The sequence below is a fragment of the Diadema antillarum genome, unplaced genomic scaffold (assembly GCF_040938485.1).
Source record: "Diadema antillarum isolate AM-2024a unplaced genomic scaffold, OU_Dant_1.0 scf00000219, whole genome shotgun sequence".
NCBI lineage: Eukaryota > Metazoa > Echinodermata > Echinoidea > Diadematoida > Diadematidae > Diadema > Diadema antillarum.
The window spans coordinates 200,864-218,915 of record NW_027271108.1 but is presented as its reverse complement, the minus strand read 5'-3'; the positions used below and the strand labels follow the sequence as shown (position 1 = coordinate 218,915).

At 38.5% G+C, this 18,052-nt stretch overlaps 1 protein-coding gene across 2 annotated transcripts in view; it reads right to left on the bottom strand.

Annotated features, from left to right (window-relative positions):
- Window positions 1-1,873: 1,873 nt before the first annotated feature.
- The window catches only part of LOC139724525 (alpha-N-acetylgalactosaminide alpha-2,6-sialyltransferase 2-like), a 42,343-nt gene continuing 26,164 nt past the window's right edge, over window positions 1,874-18,052 (bottom strand). For both annotated transcript variants that reach the window (XM_071635659.1, XM_071635657.1), the window contains 4 exons: window positions 8,832-8,935; window positions 7,187-7,270; window positions 5,991-6,081; window positions 1,874-2,739 (listed from right to left, as the gene is read on the bottom strand). In XM_071635659.1, coding sequence (XP_071491760.1) covers window positions 2,566-2,739; window positions 5,991-6,081; window positions 7,187-7,270; window positions 8,832-8,935 — 453 coding nt within the window. In that variant the 3' untranslated portion in view covers window positions 1,874-2,565. The remainder of the gene's footprint in view (window positions 2,740-5,990; window positions 6,082-7,186; window positions 7,271-8,831; window positions 8,936-18,052) is intronic.

Here is an 18,052-nt window from a genome sequence, read left to right as displayed (position 1 = left end):
AGATGCCTTCTTCTTGGTCATGAACTCAAAAACAAACTTTCTTCTCTCCTGCATATACACAAAGTGTGCAAATCAGCGCAGACACAGCGCTGAAGTAAGCTACTACAAATGAAATGTCGCCTCCATAAATGGATGGGGTCAAAGAAAAGCAAAAACAAAATGATTGATGTGCTAGATGCTAACTTTAGCCAAACTATAACACAAAGTAGCCTACACACCTACAATGATAAAGCTCTACTCTTAGATGAAATTAGGAAGTCTCATACACACATCTGGTATCGACAAGGGTCAGAATAACACCCTACACACGGGGAATACACCAACATAGTACTTCACACCTTATATGCTAAACGTGCATACGATACGTTTGCAGTACACACAGAAACACACAAAAGTCTTCATGCAATTCATCAGATGTCATAAAGCATGCTCCTGTTGACATACATTACTGTAGTAAATGGAATGATACTTGAAAGACACACATGAAGCGATAAATATATAATATATATCTTCTTCTTTTTTCCAAAAGGAGCTTGTCTGTGCAGATTTGGCAAAAAAGGAGAGAAAATAATCACTGCAATAAAAGTACGATGCACAGACGATATAAAACACATGAAGTACTTTTGCAATGAAAATTGAACTATTTACAATGAAGTGTCTTTGACACCGCCATATACTCTTCACACCACCTCATCATCGATCCTTCACACTACACCATTGGTCATCATATTCATCTAAATTTCATCACTAATTTCACACTCTGCAGCTTCAAGACAGCATTTTATTCCTTGTGCTTCTTCCTCATGCAAGCACTTGCTTCATCCTGTCAGTCATATTGTTCTATTCATATTACTGCAAAAGTGGACATTTTCACGCGTGTAATTTTTTTTGGGCGCTTCACATGATAAGAGTGGTTTTTAATTCTGCAAAGTCAAGACATGCACTACTGCAACAGCAAGCAAAAACATTTGTGTGCTTTTATTTTTGCACAAGTTTTCGGTTGTGCGAAATGTGCAAATATTTCCACTTTTACAGTATTTTTTTGCTGTTTATTTCCTCTCATCCTTGAAGGTCACAAACGTCAACTCAGGTTATAAAATGTATTCCTATCTATCTATCTTTATCTGCTTTAGATAATTTAAACATGAAATTCCCTCCATTTTATTTATTTATTTTTTTACATGTGCTTCTGAGACTCTATTCTGATGTAAGCTATCAAACAACAAACAAAAACAAACATGAAAGCCCTCCCTATCATAACAACCATTTTCATAAGACTTACTTCATTCAACATCATAATCACGATTATACTTTGGATTGTCCTTACCACTAGTTATTGATCTTTTACTGAAAGGGACGTTTGTAACACACGGTCAAAATTGATTGGTCACTGCTATGGCACTCGTAATTATGCAAACTTACAATCAGCACTGGTCACTTGAAGAACAGGACCCTTCAGAATGGGCAACTACAGAGGAACATGTGACCTGGCATTACGAAACAAACACTAAGAATTTTTCATTAATGTCAGATTATCACAAATTTCACTTTCTTTTTCTTTTGTCATTGGCGTAACTAGCTTAAAACTTGATGTTTCTATGGAGAAGAGGTAAGCGACATAAAAACCCAACCTTCAAGGATGTCACTTTTGAGAATAAGGGCCTTTATGTTAAGGGTCTCTTTTATAAATACACACTGAACCATTTTTATTCTATTGTGCTCATGCAATGAAAGAATATTAAACTCTGATCGATTGCTAGGAAGGGACAATCACATTGTCCTGAAACTTCTCATGCGAATTCTTTTCATGATCATTTGAATATATAAATGCCGATGGTGACTCTTCTCTTCAAAAAGTTATCGTTTTGCATTTTTGTAGGGTGGTCAAGTACACACACTTGAATCGTATGCCTCAAGAATAGAAATTGGAGACAATCAAAATCAGACTGAAGAATGTAGGTCCACAAACCCTGTTAAAAAACTAAGCAAACCAATCAATACTCGCCCTCAATTCTATGCTTTTAAACTTAAGATCAAAATAATTGTATAAGGAAGATTGATAACTCCTGAACATAGCAATTTTTTTTTTTTCAAAATCATGAGGTTGACACAAAACACATTTCCTCAGACTTGATGGAAATTTGACCCTTGAGACTCCTGTGGGTTCCTGTATTTCAAGGTCACATACATCTGATGGGTCCAGAAGAAGACACGAGGCAAATTATTTGAGAGGACCCTGTTGACCACATCCTGGATGAGGGGCTTGTATCCGTGACAATCAAGGCCCCTCCCTGGGGTTCCTCGCACACAGGAATCCTGCCTTGATCATGCTGTTTTGATTGGACCTCCTTCGGAAGGCAATTGAATACCTGTACGTCTGAAGTGCTGGTGTGTCTGTTAAGGCTCCGTGTGGTATGTTTGGCGGCCGCACAAATGTTCGCCACCAGAATTGTTCGATCACTCATCATAATGCCAGGGACAATGGAGTTTCGTCAGCTGCTCAGCTAGGGGCTTGTCAAGGCACGTGCGCCCAGTCGTCACCGAAGAGACACCGCTGGCACGATTCTAGGGCTTTTCTCGTCGGTAGAGCGAGATAATGCCTCTCTGATCGAGAAGGTCCCAAAGCTTGTTCTCTGCACCATTGTCATGGTTTGCGTAGTTTACATGCTTTGAGTAGGTCTTGTCATAATAGTGTTCACTGAACTCACTGTAGCTGCCGGCAAAGCCATAGATATTTACCTGCATTGCAGATGGAAACAATGTGATAATCAAAACGTCAACATCATTTTAACCCATAGCTTCTGAGATGTGGGTAATGTCGCATAGATATGATAAAGAGCACACCAGATTTTAAGGAGCAATGGGTTAATCAAGTTTGGAGGATAATGGCAAAATTATCTGATTTGGGCCAGGAAATGCCACTTGCCACTCTTGCGACAAAAGTGTGAGTAGTCTACAACGTATGCTTACTCAACTAGAAATGTCGCTACAGCGACTGGTTATACCCCCGCCAAACAACATTTCATAAGCTTTGGTCAAAACAACATTTCATAAGCTTTGGTCAAAAAACTGAGGAAGTAGTTAAATCCGCAAGATCTTTCCTTGATCTTCTGCCATTAATATGCCGTTACCATGGCAACGTACTTTCGGGTACTGTCGAAAAATGCGTCTTGCACATCTACAACCAAAGGCACACATCTGTACCAAGTTTCATGGAAATTGGGCAAAAACTGAGGAAGAAGTTTGCAACACAAAATTTTCCATCATTTTGGCTCATAATATGTGAGCTGTTACCATGGCAACATACTTTTTGTCACTGTCAAGAAATGTGTCATGCTGACCTATATCCTAAGACAAACATTCAATATGAATTCCATGAGAATTGGAAGAACACTGATGAAGCAGTTTTGCCATGAAGCATTTTGCCCTATATTTTACCAATAACATGCCGTTACCATGGCAACGCACTTTTTGCCACTGCGGAAATATGTGTCTTGCACATTAACATATTCAGATGAACATCTGTACCTAATTTCATAAAAATTGATCAAAAACTGTGGGAGGAGTTCGCGACGCAAGATTTGTACCCATTTTTGCCCATAATATGCCGTTACCATGGCAACGTACTTTTGGGTACTGTCAAAAAATACGTCTTGCACATCTACAACCCAAGGCACACATCTGTGCCAAGTTTTATGGGAATCGGTTGAAAACTGAGGAAGTAGTCTGCGACGCAAGATTTGCAACGGACCGACTGCCCGACCGCCCGACCGCCCGACCGCCCGACCGCCCGACCGTCCGCTGATTCCTATATACCCCCTTCAAACTTCGTTTGGCGGGGGTATAATAAATTAGGATTCAGTATTAATGCATTAGCCCTGACCCTATCACTGGACACAGAAACCCTTGCAAGCCCCTTGAATATCAACCACACTTCATCTGATGGTGGCATTGGTATATGTATTGGTAATATACTGATGAAAATAATAGATAGTGGTGATGGTGATGTTATTATTGCTATTATAAAATGGTGATATGGATTATAATCAAATGATTGGTTGAGAGCATGCAAACATGTAAAAAGTGTAGTCTTTAATTTTGCCTAACATGCCCAGTGGTTTTTCTAATGACCATTACTAATGACCACTCAGAGATATCACTGCTCAAATATGTCACTCTGTTCCAGTGACTGCGCAGATACTTTAAAAATTCATAACTTGTGAACAGATTGTCCGATTTTCCCCAAACTTTCACTGACGTGTTCTAATAATATTGCTGCATTCACTCAATCCATAAGTATATGAAGGTGGACTTGTCCTTTAAATAGCAGCATAATGCCATACTGTTGGCTGAGAACCAGACGGGCATTATCATTTTATCTTTTTTTTCTTTTTTGAGGGGGGGGGGGGGTACTGAATTCTTGGTATCATGTTATAGAGTTTGATCTCATTTACATTACTGTATCAATTTTGAATTATTTTCATTTTCAGTAAAATTTTACAATCAAAACCACAAGGGTGCTATTTTACCTGATATTTCTTTCCTCATATTATTCTATTCAATATTTCATACTTAACCCTAAAAAGACTGGGGTATTTTGGTAGCTGGAAAGACTGGGGGGGCCTAAAGGGCCCCCCTTGAGATCTCGGCCGTGGATCGCGCGATCACCGCAAAAATTTGCACAATGATAGTGTGCGATGTAATCTACAAGATCACATAATTAGATTTTTCAAAATAGTCTTCTTTTCTTTCATATCAATTAATTATGCTAATTTATGCAAAAATCAGACTTTTTGCTATAAATCAGTAAATAAAGTTCTAAAAGTGCAAATTTTTGGTACAAATACTCTTTGTGGCATTCTTAGCAAATGTACTTGAAAAAAAAATTGGTATCAAAATTAATTTCTTATGTATTTCATTGTTTTATGAATTTCTTATGTATTTCTGTTTTTTGACCTTTTGTTTTTGTCTTTTTTTCAGCGAAATTTTATGTCAGACGTTTCTGAAGAACAATACTGCTAAAACAAATTGATTTCAGCCATTGAGAGTAAAAATAAGCATATTTATATGAACCATGTGAAAAATATCAATTTGCATTCACTTTGTACACAAAATCACATTTTGGAGCCATTTTCAGTCCGATGTGCACGTACAAAAAGTTACAGAACATCAGAACCATACCCCCGGGCAACACAAATTTGGTGTAAAAGTGTGCGGGAAACTCAAAAGAAAAAAGTCATGGAGCGTCGCGGTGAAAGCAATGCGCGTTGCCAAGTAATCGCACAAAAAAATCTAATGTACTCTTATACAGGGCCAATGAAAATAAACAGAAGGTGTAAATCATCTAAAGCAGCCTGAGACAATGCTGCAGTGAAGAGCAAGATCAGATAGCTATTGTTGATGGCTTGCAACATCTGTGCCCAGTAAAAGGAGGTCAGAGCTAATTGGCAATCAATTTAGCCCACAGCTGGCCAGACGAACAACAGAGCTTTGAAACGTAATGGCCATTATCGGTCATCTGATACAACAGACAAACTCACTGGATAAACTGAGAAGCACAGACAGGCAGACAGATGGACACAAAGACTCACAGCCAGACAGACACAGAGGTCGACACACAGAAAGACAGATACACTTGCAGACAGACCGGCAGACAGACACACAGATTCACAGACAGACACAGAGGAAGAGACACAGAAAGATACATGCACAGACAGATACAGGCAGACATATACATACAGAGACACACACAGACACACAAACAGATACACACACATACAAACAGACAGACAGACACGTACACTCAGACAGATACAGATATACAGTCGCATATACAGACTCACAGAAAAATACAGATGGACAAAGATGCATATGTACATAGATAGATGCACAGCAACAAAAGTACAGACAGATGGACAGACTCGCACAGGCACACGTACACGTGTATGCATGCACACACACAAAAACAACTAGAACAGCCATGGCCTTACCTCATCGCACGTATGCAGGGCAGCTAACAGCATAATTGCACCTGTTGTTGGCCTGTGGACGTCTTTATGCTGGGCCGATGAATTGACCCAACTGGAAGAGGTAATTGGCACAATGGGGAGATTATTTGGATGACCCAAATAAAAAGACAAAGCACGCACGCATATGGAAATGGAGAAAATAACCCACAAAAGATTGTTATACAGAAGTGGTCTATGCACTAATGTTGTAGATAAATTAAGAGGGGTCTACATAAATTTATCAAAATGAATCCAGCTTGGATTCAACATGCATGCCTAAGGTAATCCAAAATATTTGCTAACTGGTTGAGACAGGAGGTGTTGTTTTACAAATTGTTTGCAAATTATCAGAGTTATTTATTACTCTGTCTTGCAAGCAGACTTCCAAAATCAAACTAAACCATTATCAACACCTGCAATAGCTTGGCTTTCCAGGAATAGAAAGGAAATGGTGAAAAACCAAATAGATGGAGTTGACACATGCACGACTGGATGGCGTGCTGTTTAATCAAGGGTAAAGCATGGCCAGTAACATAACAGTGCCTGAACACTACCATCATTGTATGCTAGTCCAGTCCTGAGAGATATACCTGGTAATCAACACAAAAAGAAAACTGATGCTCCTATAACAGTTAATGAAGTTTCAGGTTTCAATACTTAACCTCTTCCTGCCTCCCCCCCCCCCCCCCCCCCCCCCCTCTTGCTCTCTCTTTCACGTTTCACACACCTGGTCTCATAATACTTTAATAATTTCACAAAGTTCAAAATTTCCTCCCAAAAGAAGCTAAAGTTAATATTTTGATTATTTGAAATATGATATTCCAAAAGTAAGAATTGAAATGGTGACTCCTGCCGGAGCGAGAGTGAAAAACAGACAAACAAACACACAATGAAGCAAACAAACAGACAAAATAAGAATTTTCAAATGCTATTCACGAGTGTGTACTGGTGTTACTAAACAAGCCTTTCTATTTTGATTCTTTGAGAGTTCTTATTAATTACTATTTCGCTAATTTCTGTTCATTTTTGTTTGCTTGCTTTTATACTGCCATGAGAAATAAGTGATTGGTTTCAATTTATGTATTATGTGTATGTGTGTGTGGGGGGGGGGGGATAGGGAATAGGATAAGGGGGGAGGGGAAAATTCCTAAAATCAAAGAGTGAGATTGGCTACTTACCTCCATTTCAGGTAGCGCTCAAAATCTGGATGAAGGACCTTTACATTCTCAGCTGTCAACTTCCTTGGAAAGTCAGGTGGTTTCCTGTTGTCAAGATAGAGAAACAAAGAGATGGAGAGGAAAACAGATAATTCCTCATCTCATTTGATACAGAATATAGTGATGGCCAAGGGGAAATCACTTGGGTAAACATGGTGGGAGTGAAGAAAACACCAAAAGAAGTGAGAAGCAATAATTCCTTCGAGGATGAACAGCACAATTTGACCCATTCCATGCTGAATTCTGACATATTTGTACCCGTAAACTTTATACGCAGGCCATTGCACCAGGTTCCCGTGGTACGGAACGGGTTAATTAGTACAGAGCTCAAGTTGCCAACATTGACGCAAATTAACAGCAACTATTCAGTGTTTTAGTAGGAGCCACAGCTTAATTTTTTTTTTTTTTTAAATCATTGGCACATATTCTCCGGTTGGACTCGAACCAGCAACCTCCCGGTTGCTATCCACTAGACCATCGAGCTTCTGCCTGATAACCAGTGGTGGTTCTCATTCTTTAAAGCAGCAGAGTACTGCGCATTCATTCAAATTATTTGAAAAACAACTGGATGCAAAAATCATGAATTTGGATAGAGCTCCAATTTGATAATTTTGAAGGTATCCTGGCACACATTGAACACAGAAATATGGTTGTGGATGATGCCAGTCTTTGTTGGACAATTTCCCCGAGCCACCTGTTCCACAGATATCACTGAAAGGTGACGCGCCAAGCAATTCACCTTCGGTGCATTGGCAAAGAGATTCTCTCCTATATGGACGGCACTGCGAGCAAGGATGTCAAGTTTACATAGCAACCCTGAAATGTCTACGTGGATTCATGGGTGTAGAATGAGGAATGCTCTACCTGTTTCACTTGTCAACTTCAGTACACTTAATGAACTGCTGCCAAAAACATCACTGTATGACTCCCGCAGAATGTAGCATGTACGACAACAGACAGGTAAACTCTTCCAAGGATTAACTGTCAAGCTGTTATCACACCGTGCAAGACTTTGATGTGTGGCAACATTCACTTTCGCTGCTTCCACTTTCACATGTATACATGGTTGTATTTCTCAGATACCAAATTCAAGCACTTATTAAGGAATTCAACACGATATTTGACCCTTGACCTGAGAAATATCAAATGAGGTTGACAAGGAGTTGCTCCATTAGAAAAGAAGCTGTACCAAATGACTGAATTCTATCAAGTTATGTATCAGTGACTGCAAAATTAGTAAAATTTAAAGCATTATTTACCATCTGCAGATGAAACAAAAACCCAACTTTAGTGCTTCAAAATAGTTCTAAATTTGAATCAGTATAATCAATGCTAAGTATTGTTAAATATAGAAATTGTTTGAAATACCTTGAATAAAAATGTTTCTAAACTACACCATATACAGTTATGGTTTAGTGAGAAAAATGGTGATATCTCCTTATACTTTTGGCTTTATTGCAAAATTTTCGTATGGTAGGATGTTTTGTGATACAACTGACCTACACACATGCACCACATGTGATAACTGGAACATTTTACAAATCACTGCTCCCAATGGTAAACAGTACCTTTAATGGTTCATATATGATCTCTTTCCTCAACATACCTGTGGTACCTCCCGACACTCGTGGGCGGAGCTCTTCCAGCAAGAACCGCTGAGAGGTATGTGTACGTCCACTCGCTGTCGGCAAAGAACAGATATCGTAGTTTCTGTGGGAGAGAGAGTGGGCAAGGAGACTGTGTTTGGATATCATTCAAATTATAATACTGGAAAAGAAAAATATACCCCTGCATATTACCATCATGTGCAATATACATGTACACATAAGAGTGTTTAAACGTCATTTCCCTTATAGATATTACTAGAAAGTTCTTGTGTCTTAAAGTTTTGTTTTATATAATATGTTGGAATGGCGGCATATACACGTGTACATCAATATGGCCCTAATTCTGCATGCCTTTCACTAATTAATGAAATCCTATCCAGTGATTAATCTACATAGCATCATGTGACCACATATAGCATTTCTATGATGTTGATGCTGTTGAAACAAAATGCAGATGGAGAAAAGTGTGCTATACCATGATGGCATTCATGGTATAGTGCGCTATACTATGAATGTCATCACAGATATTAAAGCCATCAATCACTGGTTTTTCATCGATTGTGTGTGTAAACTGCTATTGGTATCAGCCTCATAGACCACTGCATAACACTGAATCATATATGACCAGGATGTAGTTAGGGTGAAAATAATGGTGAGTGAAACAATCTTTATATTTTTGATATCATAGATTTCAACATTTCTATTATATCCTTGAAATATGGATTCTATAGTAGTAGAAATAACACTATTTTGTTGGGGGCTGTCTCCCTCAGGTAAGTAGTGCTTTTCCTGCCAGCTACAAATCCATAAATTTAAGCTACAGCCTCTCAGTATTCTTTTACAGCAAATCCCAGAGAATGGCAAAGGGAGGCTTTGTGGCATCTGCGATGTGGCAATATGTACGTTGCCACATACACCCATGGCCAAAGCTGTGTAAGAACACACAGCGACATATTTTAGCAGCATACACTTTACCTACTGCTGAATTCAACAGCCCGATACCACTGCCTGTTGTCTCATGCACTGGCAAAGGAGGTATCTCACTGAGCAGCGAATGTTTGCAAACACAGCAAATATAAGTTCTTGTCAGGGTTCATAAATAGTTGCAATCAAGTTTGTAAACAGTTGCAATCAAAGTCACAAACAGTCTTCATTGTTGCAAAAATTTTCTTTGTCGCAACTTGTCACAAAGAAATTCTCAACATGTTAAAATTTTCTTTGCAACAAAAAAAAACTATTTGCGACAATGAAATCTGTTTGCAAACCTGATTGCAACTGTTCGAAAATTTGAATGCAACTATTCACAAACCCTGATGACACCTAAAACTTACTAAAATTCGCTACATTTGCAAACATTTGCTGTTCAGCGAGATGACCCCTTAAGCGTGTAGCAGTCGTTCAGGTCTGAACACAAAATCACAGCGCTGGAATGACTGCACAATAATGTACTGTGGGCAATGAGCTGGTTTTTGCACCATACAGGGTGTCAGAAGAGGCCTAGATTTTTGCATGATGTTGAATTAGCAAACCAATAGAAACTTACAACATCCCTGCCAATATTGACATTACTGGTTGAACTACCAAGTATATTGTGTAGCACAGCTCAATGCTAGCGGTGGCCCAGGACCACTAAAAATTAATGCTGGCCCTCCAAACTTTCAAAACACTTATCATTTGGCCTGATTGGGTAACTAAATTTCGAAATAGATTGCTATGCTTCCTTTTGTAACACCACTGCACTTAATTTTTGGGCCACCACACATTTCAAATTCAATGAGACATGAAAACTCGTCACATTGAGGACGAGTTAGGTGATACGCTTGTGGTCATCAGATGACGGTCATCTGCGATCGACAAAGAAAAGAATGTGATATAGGCACCTTGAAAATATATTGAGCGTGCATGCCAAACCGTTTCTGTAACCACTCGGCCACGGGTCATCCACGGAAATGGTAAGACAAAAAAAAAATACACACAATGTATAGATATAACAGGGGGAAAGTCAATGCCCACTCAACTATTAAACGTGGCCGTGTGAACATCTATTGCATTGCTAGACGGAAAAGCGGCCTTGTAACGACTGAGGTCGCTATGCCATTTCTGGCAACTTGGGAAAAATACGTCCCGCAGACATAAAACCTATAATCGGCCGGTTTTTGATACCTTGCCTTTAATCACGCACGTGTGCAACCTTACGTCTCTGAGACGTCGCCTTTAACCTCTCAGTCATACGTCTCGACGAGAAAATATGAGGAACGTAAACTTATATGTGAAAGATGACTCAGGAATCGTTTCGTCCATCTTCCATTCTCATTTTCAGTTTTATGCTGCAAAATACTCAACCTGGTGAGAAGATAAAAAAAAATAATAAAATGTATGATTACTGCAGCTTATTGTCTCAGCTACAACATACTTAAGTTTCAGAGGAAATCAAAATCAAGTGAGGTAAAGGTGCTCGAGCGTTATCGAGTCAATGCATGGATAAAAAACAAAAATCCCCTTTCATAGACATAACGTACAATCTTCGCTGATTTCGATATCTCGCCTTTAACCATACCTTCTAGCATGATGACGTCATCAAATTAGAAAATAACGATATGGACTTGAAAGTTGTTCAATGTATAACATATTCATCGTACGTTGTCAGTTTGCTATTGACAAGACGATCGATCACATGAACATGAGGCAGCTATTAGTACCTGTATGAAATTATTATAGGCATGGTTATCAAATTCCCCTAAAATTTCCTTATAATTGCTTTATTTTTACACACAGTTAAGCTATCCCTTTAAACTCGTCACAGTTTAATTACAATCATTAACATCATACATTAGTACCATATTCAGTTCCATAGCTGATCACGTTTGCTAATTAATTAAGATTAATTGTCTAGAATGTGTCATATGGCCAACCTGTATACACACGTACACACACACACAATGCTAAATGTATGTATCAAACCTCTTTAACACAACTTTGAACTAACTGTAGGAATTATCGCTGTACTTATCATCTATACTTTTTATCACTATCTGAAACTCCACAAAAACCACTAATTGACAAATAATCATCAATACAGAAGACTGACTTAAAGGAACAATTCAAATACCTTTTTTACAATGTATAGCTTGTTCCATGTATAAATCAGCACAAAGTAACCACGACTACATTGTGTTACTGAATTGATATGAACAAATTTCATTTTATTACAATATTTTAAATCAGTTTGAAAAGTCCAGCCTGCAAAATTTTGCAGCAGTCGAAGAAATGCAGTCTCCAACGCAAAACAAAGGGATACTATGTGAGTGTGTGCGTATAGTTGTGTTTACATGCGAACGTGATTTCTACATGGACGAAGGTGTAGTACTCCATTGAAGAAAAAACAAATTAAAAAAATAATTATTTTCTTTCGTGCTCTTGTGAGGTTCGAACCCGTACGTGTGCAACCTCACGTTTCTGAGACGACGCCTCTAACCACTCGGCCATACGTCTCGACGAGAAAATTAGAGGAACGTAGACTTATGTACGTGAAAGATGAATCAGGAATCGTTTCGTCCACATTCCATTCTCATTTTCAGTTTTAAATTGCAAAATTGTCAACCTCATGAGGAGATTTCAAAGAATAAAATGCATGATTACTGCAGCTTATTGTCACAGCTACAACATACTTAAGTTTCAGAGGAAATGAAACAAAATCAGCTGAGATAAAGGTGCTTAAACGTTGTTAAGTCAATGCATGGTTTAAAAAAAAACTCACCTCCCATAGACAATACACGTAAACTTGTCCGATTTTGCGTCTTTACCTTTAATCACAATTTAAGGTATGATGACGTCATCAAATATCAAAAGGATGATATGGACTTAAAAGGCAAATGTTCAAAGTACAACATATCTGAATTTGGGATAATATTGAGCTTAAACAACAGAGATACGAGTAAATGAATGACAGAAACAGTACCTCAAAAAAATTAATTCCACTTTTTTGATTTCAGATGATGATATGATGACGTCATAATGTAATTATGGAAATATTAATACTTGAAACGTTATTTCCAATTCATATGTTTTTGTAATATGCAATAAAAACATAGGGTAACCAGACGTTTTAAAGAGCTATGGCGAAATAAACAAAGACATGTTTTTCGCTATATTTGCACAAAGACGCGCACACGAAATTTCAACTTTGACGCCAACGCATTCCTTTGTTATAGGTCAAAATTGATCGGAAATCAATGGATATTGTTACTTAATGTATCAGGAATCCAAATCTGTCAAAAAATGTGCATTTTCAGTTTGCTTACGCGCACTACGCGCGAAAATGTGCGGACGGACGCGAACGCGCGAAACGCTTAAAATTGTCTGAAACTTCGAGATTTCCCATTGGTAAGTTGTTTTGAGCCTTTTAAAAGTTTGACGCGCGCGTACGCGCGCGTAATAATGTCTTAGGTAATTAGCATTAAAATGTATGATAGAGCGTGACCTGAACTTAATGTCCGCCGAAAATGATACAGACATGACCTTTAGATATGAAGTTATGATCGATCATGTAACATGGTCCGAAAATCACAAAATGGCGCCTAGATGACGTCATAGATATGTTACTGTCATGAAAACCTTATTGTGGCTAGATTTTGTCATGAGACATGTTCCCTGAAAATGTCATGTTATTCCGTAATGTCATTCTTGAGATATTGATGACACAAAATTGTCCAGAAAGAAAGAAGAATAAAAAGAAATAAAGAGAGATTTTGACAATCACAATAGGTGATACGCTGATAGCGTATCACCTAATGAGCCACCATGGATAAAGTTAATGTTGATCCCTGTGCATATGGTTGAGAGCATTATGTCTTATTACAGCACCCTGCATAAAGTGCAATTTTTCCCATTCTTTTTTCTGGTCCCATTTCCTATTAACAAGATTTGCAGTTTCATACAAGTACTTGCACACATTGATCGTACTTACACTATGGATTTTAGAAGGGAAAAAGCAGGTTTACGCAGCTAAAGCAAACTTGACCCTGTCTAGTAAAAGTAAAAAGGAACACACAATATCCCACGCTCAAACCCCTCCTGAATACACACAGGTGGTGCTTTAACATTATAGAGGAAGGGGCACAAAAGTAAACAATGATGTTGAAGCATCTGCCGTGTTGAGAGTATGCCAATATTCCTTATAATAAGATGTCATTGATTTTCAGATATGCTTCTCTCAAACTGAGAATATTTGCTGAAAAAAAAATTGGCAGCCTAAGAAAAAAAACGACAACACTTTGCATGAATACCCCTCAGCAGAAACAAAACAAAACATTACAACCCCAAAATAAAACAAAACAAAACAAACAAAAACAGTACAAAACAAAATGCACAAACAAATGTTTAAACTTGTAAGGGCCGGGCCCCAAAAAAACGCACGGAGGTAGTGTCTACAAAGACAAGACTACCTGTGAGATATATCAAACTGTGTTGACGTGGACGAATTCCATGGAAACTCAACAACGCTCGCTTTGATAAGGAGAAAAATTTCCAGCTGCCTTCCATGACTTTTTGATGAACTCAGTCACAAAGCAAAGTCATGACAAATGACCACTTCCACTTCCTCCCTTTGGCATTTTTTTCTTTTTTTTTTGATGGAGGACTATGGAAGGAGGGAGAGAAGGGGGGACAGCCACGTGTCGCTGTGCAAATTGGCAAATGAACAAGCTCTTGATCACCTACTCGACAAGATTAAACATTTTGCCCCCCCCCCCCCCCCCAAAAAAAAAAACAAAACAAAACCATCCAACCCAACATAATAGATCAGACTTAACAGAAGAAGAAAAATAAAAATAAAATCATCAAAACTGAGATCCTCCACAATTGTGTACATATTTGAGCATGGCACTCATGTGAGATGACGGTGTGTTTGCATACATTTTCACTGAGATTGTGCATGAAAGCTCTCAATGTTGGCTTGGTTACTATAACTTGTCCACAATCATAACTGCCTGGGTGGAGTGCCATGCAGTGTACTTCAGATGAAGATTTATTTAAAAAACACACACACACACACACACACACACACACACACACACACACACACAGAAAAAAAAGCATCAGCAAAATATCTCCACTGACGGACATAAATCATATATTGTGTTTCCCCTTGGCCAGACTACCGGATATTGCGTGCAGCAAAAAAAAAAAAAAAATTGCCGCAAAAATGGCCGGACAACCCTTCAGGTGTTCTACTGAGGCTTGGATAAAAATTAAACACCTCAAACTACCACGGTCCGGGCCACTGAACTTAATGTCTGCCCACCAAACTTTCAAAAAGGTCTTCGTTTGGTGGCCTGATTGGGCAACAAAGATTCTAAATGGATTGTTACGTTTCTTTTTATTTCGCACCTCCAAACTTTCAGAAAGGTTATCTTTTGGTGGCCCAATCGGGCAACAAAGATTCTAAATGGATTGTTATGTTTCCTCTTATTTCGGGCCACAACATTTATTTTTGGACAAGTAAAGTTTCAATTTTACAAATTTTGGTGGCCCAAATGGGCCACTGAAGAAAAAAGCTGGTGTCAAGCCCTGTATAAATATATTACATACACATGTACTTATAGATATAGATATAGGAATAGATAGATATAGAAATAGATAAAGATAAATAGATACTGATAGATAGATAAGATCGAATATGAATGAAGATATATACATGTAGCTGTATAATTATATGAACACATTTCTGTCTTTTTCCCCCCTGCAATCTGTGCATGAAATTTACACAGAACTTTACACAATGACACTGACCTTCAATCTTGCATTATGCAAAAATGTACTTGTACTGTAAACGTGGAAACGTCCATGGTACATGAATTTTTGCATGCTTCATACTACTTTTGGCTGGCGCGAATTAATCCATGAAAATAACTTTGTGTGATTTTTCTCTGCACATTTTGAATCATGTGTATGCAGTAGTTTCAGTTTCTGTGCAGGCCATACATTGGAATGAGTCAGGCAGCACGTCAAATTCCACACGGGGAAATGTCAGATCAAATTGTGTATTTGTCCCCGCCGAACGAGTTCGAGCAGGGGACTATGAAACGGGCTCCGTACGTGTGTGTGTCCGTGTGTCCGTCCGTCCGTCTGTCCGTCCGTCCGTGTGTCCGTGTGTGCGTCCGTGTGTGATCAAAATCTTCAATTTGCTACTTCTCTGTCATTTATGAGCCAATTTTGATTCTGTTTGCTTTATATGATAGCACTACATGGGAGCTTTGAAACTTCTACACAGAATTTCAGTCGTGACCTTTGACCTTGACCTTTGACCTATATTGTACATTTTGCTACAAAATGCTACTCCTTCGCCATTTCTAACCCGATTTCGATTCCGTTTGCTTTATGTGATGGCACTAGGTGAGGGCTTCAAAACTTCTACACAGAATTTTGACCTTTGACTTCTTTGACCTTTGACCTTGATTTTTTGACCTATATTGTACATTTTGCTACAAAATGCTACTCCTTCGCCATTTCTAACCCGATTTCGATTCCGTTTGCTTTATGTGATGGCACTAGGTGAGGGCTTCAAAACTTCTACACAGAATTTTGACCTTTGACTTCTTTGACCTTTGACCTTGATTTTTGACCTATATTGTACATTTTGCTACGAAATGCTACTCCTTCGCCATTTTTAACCCGATTTCGATTCCGTTTGCTTTATATGATGGCACTAGTTGAGGGCTTCAAAACTTCTACACAGAATTTTGACCTTTGACTTCTTTGACCTTTGACCTTGATTTTTGACCTATATTGTGCATTTTGCTACAGAATGCTACTCCTTCGCCATTTCTAACCCGATTTCGATTCCGTTTGCTTTATGTGATAGCACTAGGTGAGGGCTTCAAAACTTCTACACAGAATTTTGACCTTTGTCTTCTTTGACCTTTGACCTTGATTTTTGACCTATATTGTACATTGGCTACAAAATGCTACTCCTTCGCCATTTCTAACCCAATTTCGATTCCATTTGCTTTATGTGATAGCACTAGGTGAGGGCTTCAAAACTTCTACACAGAATTTTGACCTTTGACTTCTTTGACCTTTGACCTTGATTTTTTACCTATATTGCACATTTTGTTACAAAATGCTACTTCCGGCGGGGACATATGTTACGCACCGCGTAATTTCTACTTTTCCTTGTTTTTTTTGTGATTTGTATAAAAATATACAAGTTCGCAAGTGCGCAGCATGACTTCAAGAGCTAAAGAATACATGCCTGATTTTGATCCGCCCAGTGCGAATATCACTTGCACGAAAATATCAACGTTTACGGTAATTGATTACTTTTCAAAGAAACATCACTGGTGCACTCACAGACTATATTGACATCCCTCCAATCAGGCTGAAGCCATCATTAAACATTCAGTCGTCATGTGCACACTTACTCATGGCTGACATGGATGACATTTAACGTAATTTGCATGATTAACAAGCACACCGTAGAGCACCACATGCACGTTCTCCCACGATGAGCATACAGTCGCTGTGTGTGCCTACAGATCTTGGCGGGTGTAAAGTGTGTGCATGGTTGATTCCAATCTCGAGGTGTATTCCCCATCAACCCAGTTTTATTCTTTATTTAGCTATTCAGATGCGGTATCTCATGCTATAAATAGTCAACCACTAATGTTTAATTCAAGTCTCAACAATGAAAGTCTTGTCTGTGAAAAACTAGCCCCTCGGCATTGCTTAAACTTATGGATGACACATTAACACATTAAGGGCAAAAGGGAATACCAATCCCTCTTGACTGACAGGTGGACAGACAAGGACTACTGTACATGCTACTTATTTTGATAGTGAGTCCTGACTTTTCAAAAATCAGGACTTCTGACAATTTTGTGAGTTGTTAAATTTGCAATTGTGGAGTACAGCAATGGAAAGAGATATGTATTTGTTCAACTCACGTTTATGTCGGGATCACAGCTGCTATTCTGACATGTTTTAAAGTTTGAAAATGGCACCGGAATTGCAAAATTCGCAAAAATAAAAACCCTGTGAAATATGTGGTGTACTCAGTTGGGTTAATATCAAACACACTGTTTCTTGCTCTGATAGATGGCAAAGCTGTAGAAGAAATGACAGTGACACATGAGCAGTCACTCACAAATTCTGTAAAAGTGGAAATTTTCGCGACGTTGACATTTTTGCATATTTCGCGTAATCAGAAAATAGCGTGAAAATA